At 42.5% G+C, this 15,811-nt stretch overlaps 1 protein-coding gene across 2 annotated transcripts in view; it reads left to right on the forward strand.

Annotated features, from left to right (window-relative positions):
* Positions 1-15,811, forward strand: part of CDON (cell adhesion associated, oncogene regulated) — a 93,393-nt gene that overhangs the window by 25,809 nt on the left and 51,773 nt on the right. For both annotated transcript variants that reach the window (XM_044997127.1, XM_044997129.1), the window contains exons 2-3: positions 8,743-8,877; positions 12,101-12,373. In XM_044997127.1, the coding sequence (XP_044853062.1) occupies positions 8,802-8,877; positions 12,101-12,373 (349 nt within the window). In that variant the 5' untranslated portion in view covers positions 8,743-8,801. The remainder of the gene's footprint in view (positions 1-8,742; positions 8,878-12,100; positions 12,374-15,811) is intronic.

Raw genomic sequence — 15,811 nt, forward strand, 5'->3', positions numbered from 1 at the left:
GAATGTTACAGCTAAATACAGAGTGGAAGAGATTGTTCAGCATAAGCAGTTAACACACATTCTAAGGGACCATTCAAGGTGCAGTGGCCTGTTAACACCCCTGCAGTCGTAAGACATAAAAGGGCAGTTAGGGGGTTACAGATTGTTGTAGTCGGCCATAAATCCGGTGTCTTTATTAAGACCCTGGTTTTTAGTGTCTTGCACAGTTATGAATCTAAGCTCCGGGCTCGTCTTTGGAAGCTGTTGTGCAGGTGTCCTTTGAGGGTGAGGACTGGGAGGTCAGATGTGGCACGATCGTTTTGTGAAAAGTCTTTGCTCACGGGTGATATAGTATTTTTGTATTTTATCGTTTTTCTGGGTGAGTTTGTTTGTGACCGTCTGGGACCAACACGGGCTACAACAACAGTGCAGATATCCTGAGCAGACCTCATGGAATTAAGATCAACTTTACTGAATTAAGTTATACCTTTGGGGTGCATTGCATTAAAAACGCAGCTGTGTACATGTTGTTGTGGCATTGTTTGTACCTTCTGAAGCAGTACTTCATCTGTTATCAGACCCCTAGAAAGGTCCGCATACTGGATTCTCCAGGAGCCCACATGGTGCTTGTTCAGGGCTGAAGCTGTGGTGAGCTTAATCCCTTTGGGTGGGGGATTGAAGGACTGCTTCTGCCACAGCCCATGTTAGGATTGGGGTGAACCCTGCTAAGCTTATTAGCATATCCTCTCCATTGATCACCATCTTGTAGTGGTAGAGAGGCTTGCATATCTCAGTGACCCCAAGAGTGATGCTGCCTGGAGTCGTGTACTCCCTATGGTCACCCATGGCAGAATGGTCAAGGGCGAGGTTCCAGACCAAATGTGGTCCAAGAAGTCCCTAACGGCAGAGCAGACAGAGGATAACTGCACAATGGAGGTGAAACTGTTGTGTAATGTTACAACAGCTGTGAAGGTGGATGAAGGCTGCAGTCGTCATGGTGTCTTGTCAAGGATAGTGTGGTGACTGTTATGCACCAGTCTCCGCACTTTAAAAGAAGTCCTGCACAGGCATATTCGAGTTTTGGAGGAAAATAACATTTGCGCAAGTCAGAAGTCTGGTGGTGAGCGGTGAGTGGCGATGGGAGCAGGACAGTGAAATCCGGAAGTTCCTAGTCACAGACCAACACACAGGCAGTGGGTGTGATATACAGTCGCCTTGCTTGAGGATTGAGGTGGGTCAAGCATCTCTGCAGCTGCACCCACGACTGAGCAGTCCTTTTTTAGGATCCACTCTGCTCACCCTACATGGGGAAGAGGTTAGAAAAGGTACCCTAAAAATAGTTTTGCCTCTGTTTTCCTGGCTGGATAGCCACATCCAGCAGGATCACCACCTCAACGGTCAAAAATGTAAAACTTTTCAACTTTGGAACTTGGAACATACATACCCTGATGGACAACTCAAATAGTGACCGACCAGAGTGACGTACAGCTGTTATTGCGCGTGAATTGAGTCGGTTTAACATCGGTATTGCTGCTTTTTCTGAAACTAGAAGAGCTGATGGAGGACAGGTGAGGGAGAAGAAAGGAGGATACACCTACGTCTGGAAGGGAAAATCTATAGATGAACCCCAATTGCATGGAGTGGACTTTGCTATAAAGAACAAGCTTGTAAGGTGCCTCTCTTAAGTACCAGTTGGCATCAGTGAGTGGCTTATGACACTCCGATTGAGGCTCACCAAAAATCAACAGACAACTATTGTGAGTGCCTAGGCACCAACACTGTATGCCGATGAGAATATAAAGGAAGAGTTTTATTCTCAGTTGGAAGTCATTTTATCGGCGACCCCTACAGAAGATAAGATCACCCTTCTGGGGGATTTCAATGCACATGTTGGACGAGACTCAGACCTGTGGAAAGGAACAATCGGGAAAGAAGGAGTTGGCAAAAGCAATTCAAATGGAATTCTGCTCCTGACCAAGTGTGCTGAACATGAACTTATTACGAACACTCTTCTTCCAACAAAAGGAAAAGTTCAAAACATTTTGGAGACACGCACGGTCAAAGCACTGGCATCTCCTCAACTACGTCATAGTTAGTGCCCGAGATGGTAGTGACGTACTTCTCACAAGAGCAGTGACAAGTGCTGATGACTGTTGGACTGATCATCACCTTATTTGATCCACAATGAAAATTAAGATCACTCCCAAATGGAGGCTGCAAAAGAAGCAGGTCAGGCACAAGTTGAAGGTTCAAGATTTGAAGGACCCTATTAAGTGTGACCACTTCCAAGCAGTCTTAGAAGAACAGCTCCCATCAGAGTTTCCGGAGAAACTGAGAAACATTGGAGCCAGTTGAAAGCAGTAATCGTCAATGCCTGTGAGGAAACCATAGGCTACCAAACCAGATGAAGAACAACAAGGCAGCAGGTCTAGATGGGATCCCCACGGAAATCTTTAAAAACGGTGGACCAGAACTAATTTGGCAGCTTTACTTGCTTATCCTTGATATCTGGATAAAGGAGGAGATACCCAGTGAAATGAGGGATGCCCTGAGTGTCACCCTCTTCAAGAAAGGGGCTAAAATGGATTGTGGAAACTATCGTGGTATCTCCCTCCTAGCCATTGCAGGCAAATTTCTGGTGTGGATCTTTGCAACCTGCCTTCTGCCCCTGTCAGAAGAAATTTTACCGAAGTCTCTCAGTGGTTTCCAACCATGTTGCAGAGCTGTGGATATGATCTTCACAACAGAGCAGTTGCAAGAAAAGTGTCGGGCACAAAATCGATCACTCTACATGGCTTTTATTGATCTAACTAAAGCCTTTGATTCAGTGAATCACTGTGCCCTCTGGACTGTACTTTCTAAGATTCATGTATTTATCAGGACATCCAATGTCCTAAAATTGCTTCATGATAACATGAAAGCAACTGTTTTGAGCAGCACTGGCTCCCAGAGTGAACCTTTCAAAGTACAAACAGGAGTCAAACAGGGCTGTATCATTGCTCCAACGATGTTTGCGGTTTTATTGCCATCATTCTTCACCTAATTGCTCGGACGTTTACAGCTGGTGTAGAAATAATTTACAGAATGGATGGAAAGCTGTTCAGGCTTAGCAGGCTGAAACAAAAAGTAAGATTTCCATAATGTCTATTGTGGAACTTCAGTATGCTGATGACAATGCAATCTTTGCCTACTCTGAGAGAGATCTTCAGACTATCCTGAACATGTTTGCCGATGCTTATATATGTCCTGGTTTCACTCTTAATATCAAGAAGACTAAAGTGCTCTATCAGCCCTCTCCAAATGAGGTATTACATGCTCCATCTATCAAAATCAATGGAGTGGCACTGGAGAATGTCGATCATTTCCTCTACCTTGGAAGTCATCTTTCATCCAAGGCAGATATTGATGCAGAAATTCAGCATTGCCTGAGCTGTGCCAGTGTAGCCTTCTCATTTATGGCACAGGATTTTTGAAGATCATGACATTTGAACAGACACCAAGCTTCTTGTTTATCAAGCCGTTATTCTCCCAACACTGTTGTATGGGTCCAAAACTTGGACAGCCTATAGACACCATTTGAAAGTCCTTGAGAGGCACCATCAATGTTGCCTTCATAAGATTCTGAAGATCAAATGGGAAGACAGGTGCACCAATATTAGTGTTCTGGAAGAGGCAAAGACCACCAGTATCGAGGCAATGATTATCTGTCAGCAATTCCACTGGACTGATCATGTTGTCCGGATGCCAGACCATCACCTCCCAAAACAGGTCCTGTTCTCTCAGCTGAAAAAAGGGTACCGTAATGTGGGTGGACCACAGAAGTGTTGTAAGGACTTTGCTGAAGGACAACCTAAAAAAGTGTAATATTGACATTGACACTTGGGAGACACTTGCCCAGGATCGCTTAAAATTGAGTGAAGTCCTATGTGATGGTCCCCTGCAGTTTTTACTTGCTCACTGACAAGCCGAAGAGGACAAGAGGCATGGGAGGAAGGAGAGACTGGCTCCCAGTCATGGTCAACAGAGACCGGCTGAGCCTGAAAACATGTTCCCTCATTGCAACTTGTGGTTCAAGGATTGGCCTTATTAGCCACCTGAGGACCCATAACTCCCATGAAAGATGGTCATACTCGGTAATGAGTGATCGCCCATCATCATTAGCATGTGTGTATGTTCCTTTCTTGTTTTTAATGTTTCTAGTGCTATTCCTTAAGGATAAAAGAGGCTTGCCTAGAAAGAGCTTTGTGGTATCTATAACTGGGAGCAATCACACGGTAACCATCCCTGTTGAGAAAGCAAGCAGGTGTGTTTGGGCACTCTGACTCTGTTGGGCATAACATAGAAGGCAGGGAACTGTGCAACCTGGGAACAGCCTGGTCAGAAGGCAGTGGAGCGTGGGTCTCCACCTAAGAGAGGTAACAGTCTGGGGAGTGGGAAGTCGGAAAGTGGGTGTGCTTGCGTGGCCTGAATTATGACACTGACCATTTCATGTAGGCCAGGGGTTCTCAACCTTTTTCTTTCTGAATTCCCCTCCCACCCCCACCCCCCCACCCCGGCTATAAAAACTCTATGGCCCACTTGTGCCACAACAACTAATTTTCTGCATATAAAAGCCAGGGCCGGTGTTAGAGGGTAGCAAGCAGGGAAAATATGTGGGGCCGCATGCCACAGGGGGCCCTGGGAAACTAAGCTGCTCAGGCTCCGCCTTTAGCCCCAGGTGGCAAGGCTCAGGGCCCTGGGCTTCAGCCCCATGCAATGGGGCTTCGGCTTTCTACCCTGGGCTCCAGCAAGTCTAACACTGGCCCTGCTTGGTGGCCCCCCTGAAACCTGCTCGCAGACCCCCAGGAGGCCCCAGAGCCCTGGTTGAGAACCACTGATGTAGGCCATCGATCAGTCATCAGCTAGAAAGTAATTAACCTAATACATTATAAAATTTTTCTTTGTTGATATTTACGAGACATAAGTACAGTAAAAGGAAAGCTTTAATACATGGCACTGTGGCCTTTATTCTCTAGACTTTATTCTCTTTTTTTTTCTGTTCAACTTAAATGTTCCGCTTACTTGGGTGCTCTTTGGGTAACCAAGTATAAAAATGACAAAAGAGCTGAGCGGCTGCCAATATTTAGATACCAGTTTTTGCAACATCAATGTCTTTGCTTAAAATTGAATTTGAAACAAGTGCCTAAACACTAATATTGCTTTTACAACTGATTACTTTAGATTCATTAAAGCTTTTTCTATCACACTTGTGGTGGTTTTCCAGTCAGAGGCTACTTAGGCACATGCATGAATTCTTGTGCCGTTTTTTCTGTGTACATAATACACTGTAATTGGCCGCACTGTCATTCAAGCCTACTAAGAGATCAAAAGAGCAGAATAGCTGTTGACACTGGCAATAAGGAACATGTAAAAAAGATAAACAGAAGGAAATCAGAGACTGGATAAAAGAGAGATTTCATAAGATAAGGTTTAGTTGAAGATAATGAGCTTTTGCCTTGGTTAAAGACAGCTGCAGTGTAACCCAGTAGCCTCATGCACTGGGGTTAAAGTTGACCTAGAATTTACGTTTCATTGCTTTTTATAAATAAATAGTTGAGGAAAGATTTGGCAAAAAGAAACACCACCCCCCACCCTTTTCGGAAAAGTGGTTCATGTTAACAAGTTCTCTGAATGTTTACTTTGTCCTGTGTGCTCGCTAGTGGGGTAGCTCTCCTGCCCTTGAACCAAGTGACTATTCAAATAAACCAAGCACTTTCTACACAGCTAGCTTTTTCTGCCATCTGTGTTACCAAAAATATCCTTGAGTGCTCGCTAAAGGAATTAGCAATTGTTGGACTCTTTAAGAGTGAGGCATGTAGAATGGTCTTGCAGGCCTATCAAACCTTAATTTGGTGCATTGTCTAACTAATTCAGTAGGATCCCCTTGAACCATTTTTTTAAATTTAAGTGTGATATGCATGGAAAAACAGCAATAAGTAAATAGCATCTAGGAAACATGAAGTGTTTCTACTCCTATTAAGATCGAATACCTTTTTTGTCTTGCTACACTGACCTTCAAGCTTTGAGAATGTGAAAGTTACGTACTGCTTTCCATTTTTCAAATTGAAACATTTGTATCCTGTACCACATTTTGGCCCTCATCGTTTTGCCACTAGTTCTTAGAGGTTTGAATTCTGAGCGGTGTACGTTAGACCAGCAGAGCCCAGGATCCAACCTGTACATCAGATGTACGTTTTCATAAAAATTGCTGACACATGAAGCATTTAAAGAATGCAGTGAATGTTATCAACAGCTACTTGTATAGCCTACGTTAATAAATGTGGTAACTGTGTAGTAGTGTATTTAAATATCACGGGAGGCATTTAGATGAATGTCTACAGATGTATTTCTGCTTTTTTTGAATTTATGTAAATGCCATATGCAGATATTAGGGATTTTGGAGAGGAACATGATCTTATCTCCACTAATTTGGAGGGACACAAATGTCGGAAATTTAAGAGCTGAGATTTCGGTGTATGTAACAGCTGACAGGATAGGTTGATTGTTTCATGGTGTGGTGGATAATATGAAATGCAAAACTGAGATCTGGTATGGACTGTTTTATGGATAAATCATTTGGCTTTCTGTACAACTTTTCTGGTTATGGTTCTATTGTGAGCTTCTTCAATATTTAGTGACAGTATTTAAAGTCCTTCTGTGGAATTAAATTGCAGTGTGTGTGTGTGTGTTTTAAAATTATTGGAAAAGAGGGGTTTTTTAATCTGGTTCCGCATGCATAGTGTAACTGAATGCACAATTATCGGTCTGGAGAAATACAAAAGATGTAGCTTATAAGCCTGTGTAATTAATGTCCTGTAATCTATGATTTGAGGGATGAGAGGATAGAAGAGGACCGCATGTCTGATGAAGAAAATAATTTGAGGTAGAGATTGGTCACTTTTGACAATTAAATATTTAAATTGCGATTTGACTTTTATAAAAGCCAGCCTATGCATACTCTGCATGATGATCCAGTGCAGCAATAAAAAAAAATGAAAACCACTTGTGTATTTCAGTAGGTTGGCTAAGTTTATTTCTCTGTTATGAACAATGGCTGAGTTACATAATAAGACCTACTATGCCAAACATAGCCAATTTTGGGTCACATTCCCGGCGATTCTTGATCAGGTTTTTTACAAACAATATTTTGCTGACCAGATTTCAGTCTTTTGGGGCATGCACTCTGAAGATCATTGCCAAGTAACCTGATTAGCAAGCTTACGGTGGGAAATGTAAAGTATTTTAGCTAAATTGTCAAGACACTCTGTAAACGGTACATGTCATATACTTCCTTGTCATGGAAAGTTTTATATTGAAAATAGCCGAAACCAGCAATCCCCAAACTTTTGAGGGTCTTTGCCTCTCGCGCCCCCCCCTCCAAGGCCAAGAGCGGGACTGCAGCTTGTGGGTGGGGGAGGACATGGACAGCGGTGAGTGGGGCCACAGGCAGCCAGGATCACGGCCATGCACGGCTCCACTTCTGGCCTTGCCGGTGGCCAAGGCTGGGGACAGAAGCCAGGGATGCGGCTGGGGTGGGAGCAGAGCAGAGCTGGGTGCTCCCTCCCCATCCCCAAGTGTGGGATGGACTGGGCCCTGCTGCACTCCCCAGACGGTCCTCCATGCCGTGCCCCACACTTTGGGGACCTCTGGCCTAAACTCTAGTCTAAAATATATAGGGAGACACCGGAGTTGAACCTTAAATTTATTTTGGAATGAGGGATTTCTGGAGAAGGTTTCTGCTTTGTGAAGGATATTGGTTGCTTTGAGAGTACCTCTTCTTTCCAAGGTAAAGGCTTCAATAATGAGCTTTGGTTTTGACATTCTGGGTTGGAAGGAAAAATTTTAAGATGGTCAATTCTGATTTTTTAATAAAATTCTGCTAAAAGCACTTTGAGATAAGAGCTAACCATTATTTTTTTTTAAATCCCTTCAGTGTCAGTCTGAAATATTAAACAACCCCCCCCCCCCACACTGTTTATTTGAAATGGAGTTTTACAGAGCACAAAGGGACACACCATATTTGGTAAATTAGGACTCTCCTTGATAAATTTGGAAAATCTGAAATTCCAGAATCTGAGTACTTTGAAGTTTAAATCAGTGAATGTAAAATTGAGGTTAGTGGGTAAATAATGACTGGTGCTAGATAAACAGGCCCATAATCTGCAAGTTGCTCCACCCAGGGGAGACCTTTTTATGCCTGTGCAGAATCCCATTAAAGTCAAATCCAGATTGGATTTCTAGCATAATACATATTTTGTATCTGTATTGAGTATCCTAGTATGTCAGAATTCATATGTTCTCTCACAGATCTGTGATAAAATAACAATGCTGGCTGATGGATATATCAATACAAGGAAAAATGATTTTTTTCCCCCTCTGGATCTATAATTTCTCAATCTTTGACAGATACAATTTTTAAAACCTCTACAAACTTCTGATTTGTCTCTGCTTCATCTGGAAGTATGTCATATGCTTATGTAACCCACAGACCACAGCTACATAGCCTTGGCCAATTAGCAACTCATGTTTTTAGCTCTGAAGGTCTATGGTTCAGTCTCTGGTGTGTTGGCCAAGAGAGCAGTGTCACTTTTAGATATGGAGAATCTCTAGTTCTTAAAGGTTTGAATTTCCTTGAATCAAATGTCAGACTGTGTTTCTGTCAACAGTATGCAAAGCAGGAAAGAGTATCTGAAATTTACTGTAGATTTTTTTTCTTGTTTATAGTTTTCTCAGTACCTTATCTTAGCGTGGAACTCTGCTTTCAATTTCTGTAATCTGGCGCTATGCATCCGGATCCCAGACCCTTACAGGCACTGCTCTTCATCACTGCTACAGTTCTCTTCTCTGCTACAAGTTCAGGTAAGGCTTCATCTTGACCTAGGTAATTTGCTTGGGTATTAGAAGCCTGTATTTTCAAAATGACTAAGGATTACAGGTGCCCAAAAATTGAACTAAACTGTCATGGCACTGTGTGTACAGTTCAGGTCTTACCTCTTGCTCGTGGAAAGTGCTGTTTTAGGGATGGTTTAAAGTATGCAAAAAGACATAGGTAGAAGTTGAATCTCTAGCAAATTGAAGCCTGGCTGTAGTCTGAAAAGCTCTTATGTAAAAATGGCATGGTTTTAATAACCGAACTGCTCCTTCTGTGCTGTCAGCTTGTCTTAATTTAGCCACAAGCTTTTGCTAGTGTTAGCCCTCCGTAGGCAATGCAGGAGAGTGAGATGAATCTTGTTCTTCAACCATTCTAAAACTCGTTAAGTAAATTCCAGGTTCAGGGTCACTTTCTGCCCCAGGTATACCCTGTGCATCCACACTGAAAACATGCGTCCGACGAAGTGGGTATTCGCCCACGAAAGCTCATGCTCCAAAACGTCTATTAGTCTATAAGGTGCCACAAGACTCTTTGCTGCTTTTACAGATCCAGACTAACACGGCTACCCGTCTGATACTTGACTGAAAACAATGTGGCTTCACAGTTATAGCCGAGGGCATAATTTGAAGACAGTGGAGTGACAAAGATGTAACTAATGCCACTAGTTTTACTGATGCTGATCTACAAACTAGGCAGACCACTGCTTTTCTCTGAGGTCTCAGTTCATGTTTGTAGTGCCAGCATCCAGAAAAAGTATCAAAGCTGAAAAAAATAGTTCTGGCATCTTTAAGTAACCCCAGGATTCCATATTTATGGAGTTGATTTTTCTGAGTAGAACCACACTTGAATTTTCTGTTTGTGCATGTTTTTTTATGGCTCAGTTAAAAATCATTAAACAATCTTTCATCTGAAATTGATCTGTGGAACGAGTGGAAGAGTGAATTGATTTTTAGAAGAAAATATTAATTGAGCAGAACCATTCACAGGAAACTTCACAGGTCACTGTGAAACACACACTATCTAGTTGTTTTTTTTTATATTTCGGTGTTTACAACATATTCACAAACTAGAAACTGCTTTTCCACTACCGTTTTTTTCTGTTTGGCAAACTGATTTTTTTTCCCCTCCCTTCTGTTTCTAACATAACAGAAGTCGCCAGGATTGCCTTTTGTTTGCTGCCTCTGTGCACCAGTTTCTGTTGTTAGCAGGAACGGGCACAAATTTGGAAATTGTTTCCAACTGCTTTCCGCAATGTTTCAGTGGGTAGGGCTGGAAAAACCCTGATGTCTGAGGAGCATGAAATTTGCCCTGGCGGAGGACTTGCGTAACCCAAGTTGTGCAGAACTCAAGTTGTCATTTACCAAATAAAGTTTTTAGCCCTTACAACGGTGAAGATATTTTTTCAAATGTGAATGGTGAGCTGATGCAGACAGCTTCACGATGCAGTTCCATCCTCACAGCCTTACAAATGTGGTGATGCAGTTCCATCTTCATCAGGCTCTACTTTTATACCTGGTGAAGTCCAACTATATGAAGCACATGAAAATCTCAGGTAAACTTTAGAAAGACAAGGTGACCTGAAGGAGAGTTCTCTGTGGCTCAAAAGCGTGTTTTTCACCAGCAGAAGTTGGTCCAATAAAAGATGTTACCTCACCCACCATGTCTCTCTTATATCTTGGGACTGACACTGCATATAACTTAGGTAGACGTTAACATTTTATTTCATCCTAATGTAATAAATTCTGCAGTCTCGTAGATAAACATGCCTAAATTCCAGGCTGATTGAAGCTACTTTGACAGCATAGTAGGTCTAGAACTTTGAAACTCATGTCAAAGTACATTTTACATAGGGCAAATTAGCTACATCTTCAAATTACCATTCTGTGTCCCGTCAGAAGATTTGCAAAGAAGCCATGTGGTCTTCTGTGCATATGCTTACCAGGTGAGGGTGTCCTCGTAAGACCACTAAGTTTAGATTTAGTCTCATTGTGACAAAATCTTCCTGGTCTTTGGACACCCAAACTCTTCTGTGCCTGGTAATCTTATTTTGGAGAAGACTCTTTTCTCACTTACATAATTTTGGATAAAAGCAGCAAAGAATCCTGTGGCACCTTATAGACTAACACGTTTTGCAGCATGAGCTTTCGTGGGTGAATACCCACTTCTTCGGATGCAAGTAGTGGAAATTTCCAGGGGCAGGTGTGTGTGTATATATAAGCAAGCTAGAGATAACCAGGTTAGATCAATCAGGGAGGATGAGGCCCTGTTCTAGCAGTTGAGGTGTGAAAACCAAGGGAGGAGAAACTGGTTCGGTAATTGGCAAGCCATTCACAGTCTTTGTTTAATCCTGAGCTGATGGTGTCAAATTTGCAGATGAACTGGAGCTCAGCAGTTTCTCTTTGAAGTCTGGTCCTAAAGTTTTTTTGCTGCAGGATGGCCACCTTAAGATCTGCTATTGTGTGGCCAGGGAGGTTGAAGTGTTCTCCTACAGGTTTTTGTATATTGCCATTCCTAATGTCTGATTTGTGTCCATTTATCCTTTTCCTTAGAGACTGTCCAGTTTGGCCGATGTACATAGCAGAGGGGCATTGCTGGCATATGATGGCATATATTACATATAATTTTGGATATATCTTATTCCTTCATGAATATTAAGATGGGTTCAATTAGTTCATTGTTGCTGGCTATTTGCTTTTGTCATAATGACCTCCCAGTGGCATGTTAGTCTCTAGTGTTGGGAATCTGTCAAGATGAATATATTTTGAAAAGAGACTATTGCCTGTTCTCCAAAGATCTCCGTTTTGACAGATTACCACTGACACACTGTCTCCTCAAAGAATTGGGAGGTTCTGTAAATGGTTTAATGTTGCATTGTCCTGCTTTTTATTATTTTGCCAGTACTTGTACTCCTGTGAAAAAAACTGTCCACCCTCTGCTAGGACCTATCACCCAGGACTTTGATGTAGGAGAATTTTTGCCACATCTGTGTACAGTGGCCCGAGACTCTAGAGGTGATAATTTGCCAAGCTACGTTTTTGGAGAACAATTGCAGGGAAATACTTCTTATATTTGCACAGTAATAAATAAATCTGGTCCATTCTTCCATACAAGTCAAAATATAACTGATCTAGACAGAAAGATTTCAGAGAGTATTCAAATGTCGTACTGCTAAGTGTTGTTCAGCCATTTAATGTTTTTCTTTCCTTTTAGATTTGATTCCTCGTTTTATTTCTGAGCCCCTGACTACTATCCAGAAGCCTGGTGTGCCTGTAAAGCTTCATTGCTCTGCTGAACCCTCCACAGCTCGCATTTCTTGGATGTTTAACGGACAGAGGTTGGACAGCAGGGTGGAGCAAGTGGAGGTGCAGCCAGGATCTTTGACAATCTTCTCTCTCAGCCCCTTAAATTCTGGTCACTATCAGTGCATTGCCAATTACAGTGTTGGTGCAATTGTGAGCAGGCCTGCTGTAGTATCCATAGGCTGTAAGTTATTTTCTACTTTTATTCCTAACTCCATGGCAAAACTTAGTAGCCATCAACTAGTTGCATGAAATGTTGTTTCTTCCATTGTAGGGATGGAGAAAAACCTGACACATGTAGACTTTCAGGAAAATTTAGAGTGCAACTTTTTTGAAAATATTTTGCATTTTTAAAGAAAAGCACACTAGAACTTTATTGGGAAAATAGTGCTTTTTAAAACCACTCCATATATATTTAACATAACACCCATTTGTGCTTCAGAGATGTAGAAAGATGGCCTCTGCCCCAAAGATCTTGTGTATAATTTAAAATTGATGATGTAATAAGATTACAGGGATGTCACTCTAAAACCTAAAATGTCTGAGTCGGTCTGAAGCAATGGATGCAGCTACAAGCGTGGTTGAGGGCTCTTTTTGTTCAGAGTATCACAAGATTGAAGCATCGCTGGGTTTTCTCATCTGTTGTCCAATTTTAAGTTCTCAGCCATTTTGACTTTACAAATTGCATCTGTGCGGTGTACAGCTACAGTAAAGCATGTATCTATGCCAGGAGACGAATCCTAGACCACTATGATATTCATTGCCACCCTTGCTCTACAGCTAATTGGCATGCAACAGTTTCATTGGTTGTATGTGGGAGACTGCATAGATGAGGGAATAACTTGTGCCAACTGCCGGCCACTCTAATCCACACAGCAACGCTACTGGCATGAACAATAACCCCCCCCACACACACACAACCCCTCATGGCAGCACACAGCCCTCATTCGTTACCTGCACAAATCTCCCAGCCCACCCAGACACAAATCAACACAACCACCTACACAACACCACAGTCAGCATACACAATAACTTTTAAATGTCACTATGAAGTCTAGAATTTTGAGAGCTCTTTTTGTTTAGAAAATCACCAGCCTCAGTCATCACTGGGATACGTGATCTGTTACCATCTGATTTGTAAGTTGGCAGCCATTTTCAGTTTTTTTTACACACATGACTTTACGCATTACACCTATACGCCAGCACGAGCTTTCAGCTGCTAGTTCAAATTGTAATAAGTGAGGATAGCAAACAAAGTGGGGCGAGACAGGTTTTAGCGATAAAATCATGTGATTTCTCAGGCTGGGTATGAGCACATTTTGGTGATCCAATGTAGTTTTTAATTCCTATAAAAATAGGGGTGGTGGTGAATATGAATTACTCTTGTTTAAGGTATCACTGAGTTTTCAGAAGGAAATGAAATACTTTTTACTGTGGTGAAATGCGTTACAAAAATTAGATTGAAACAAGGAGAGTGTAGTAGTTTGAAGACCATTCCATGCATAGAAGGCTGCATATCCCAATGGCCTATGACTCTTCACATGGCATGAAGAAGGGACATATGCTTGTGGGACGCAATTAATGGGTGGGCTAGTAGTAGTATTACATATTTATATTATGGTAGTCCCAAAGGGATTGGGCCCCTGGGCACTGCACAGACAGTGTCTGCCTTTGAAGATCTCACGGGTTAAACACACATCAGCAGAGGATACAACTTAGAAGCAAAAAATATAGTGAAGAATTGACACTACTTTGTTGGTTTATGTGCAGTGTAGTTTGTGGAGGTTTTTAATTGGGAGGGGATGAGACAGGGAGGCAAAGGAAAGAAGGGGAAGAGGACTAGTAGCATGTAACCATGATCAGCAGGCTGGGCTCTGTAGGCATCATGTCAGAGGGGAGTCTTAAGTGGGATCTGAAGGAAGATAAGGTTCATGGCTGTTCAGATTTTATCCAAGTGCTTTCCCTATGTGTGAGGAGCATCATGGGAGGAAGCATGGAGTTGTTTAAAGGAGAAGCTGACTGGTGTGGGTGGTAAAGGCTGGGAATGGTGGAGGTCAATGTGTTAGGTTAGTAATCAGCCACCAAGCATGGGGCTAACTCATGAATGGCCTTGTAAGCAAAGATGAAGCTTGTATTTGCTCCAGAGGTGAAGTGGAAATTAGCTGAGAGACTCCAAGGTGGGGTTGATGTGGTCAGAGTGATGTGCCAAGAAGATGACTTTAGCAGCAGCATTCTGAAGAGGTAGAAATTAAAGATGGCGTTGTTAACAGAGCATTGAGGGTGTTGGGAATAATGCTATGGCTACGTCAGATAGAGAGGGATCGAGTTATCTAAGGCCTCTTTCTGGCCAAGAGACCACACCTTGCTTTGCAGGCTTTTCTAATGGGAAGCAGCAAAGGATACCATCTTTCCAGGAAGAGTGTGCGCTCCCTGTCTCCTCTTTGCCAGTAAAGCTTCCAGTTAGCAAACACAAACTCCCTGTGCCACAAGTCAGTGTCCACAGACGTAGTAGTGTTGAAGAGAGAAAAGGCAGAAGAAGGTAACAGATGTGCCAAAATGATATCAGTTAGGCTAATAACTTATGAAGTGCCTCTCACAACAATGAGGGTCCTGTTTGTAACACTTTAAGAACAAAAATGACAGATCCACAATAGTTAGCATTAAACAGAACTGTAGCTGCTAGCCAGATCCAGGGCCGACTCCAGGCACCCGCTCAGCAAGCAGGTGCTTCGGGTGACACGTCGGGCTCTTCTGCGACAGGTCCCTCTCGGAGGGAAGGACCTGCCGCTGAAGAAGAAAGCGGTGTGGTGTAGCTGCCGCCAAAGTGCCGCCGATCATGATCGCGGCTTCTTTTTTTTCCGCTGCTTGGGGCGGCAAAAACCCTGGAGCTGGCTCTGGCCAGAGGGGGTTGATAGCCAGAATGTTGGAGAAAAATACCCAAAATCCACATGCCCTGAGTGATTTCCTGAAAACAGTCACACTCTTGGCAGGGACATCAGTAACTCTCTGGCTCCCTCTTTTCCCTACTCTCAAAAAAGCCCCCATACCCTTCCTAATGCGACTAATGCCCCATATGTCCCTGGAACCATACAAGGGCTTTTGTCCACATGCTGACCATTTCCTTCCTCCCAAACTCTTTGATTTTATTAAATGCAAACCTTCCAAAGTTACATTCTGAGGATGAATTTAAAACCACAGCGTTAATGAGAAATAAGTGTTCCATTTCTGAAAGTATTTGAAAACACACATACAAAATCTGATTATGTGCTTAGAGGGAAAAGGAAACATGCTCATAGATTGCTTTCTGCAACTATCATCTTAATTTCCAGAAGCAAAAATCCTTTTGCCTATTTTTCCTGTCACCCTCAGTAAAGCAGAGTCAATATCTTGTGAATCTTCTTTCCGTGAGCTGTGCACCGGATAAGGAATGACCAGATACTCTAACTCACACTGATAGTGGTTCCTACTATATGTAGCCACACTGAGACCTAGAAATAATGTTTCTAGTTACAGCTTTTAAAATACAAGGATCCCACAAACTTCTCCTCCAGGCAAAAGAATTTTCTAGTGTAAACTCTCTTGTTGATCTGCTGTGTCATTACAAAACCATACGCTCCTGGCT

The sequence above is a fragment of the Mauremys mutica genome, chromosome 22 (assembly GCF_020497125.1).
Source record: "Mauremys mutica isolate MM-2020 ecotype Southern chromosome 22, ASM2049712v1, whole genome shotgun sequence".
Lineage (NCBI taxonomy): Eukaryota > Metazoa > Chordata > Testudines > Geoemydidae > Mauremys > Mauremys mutica.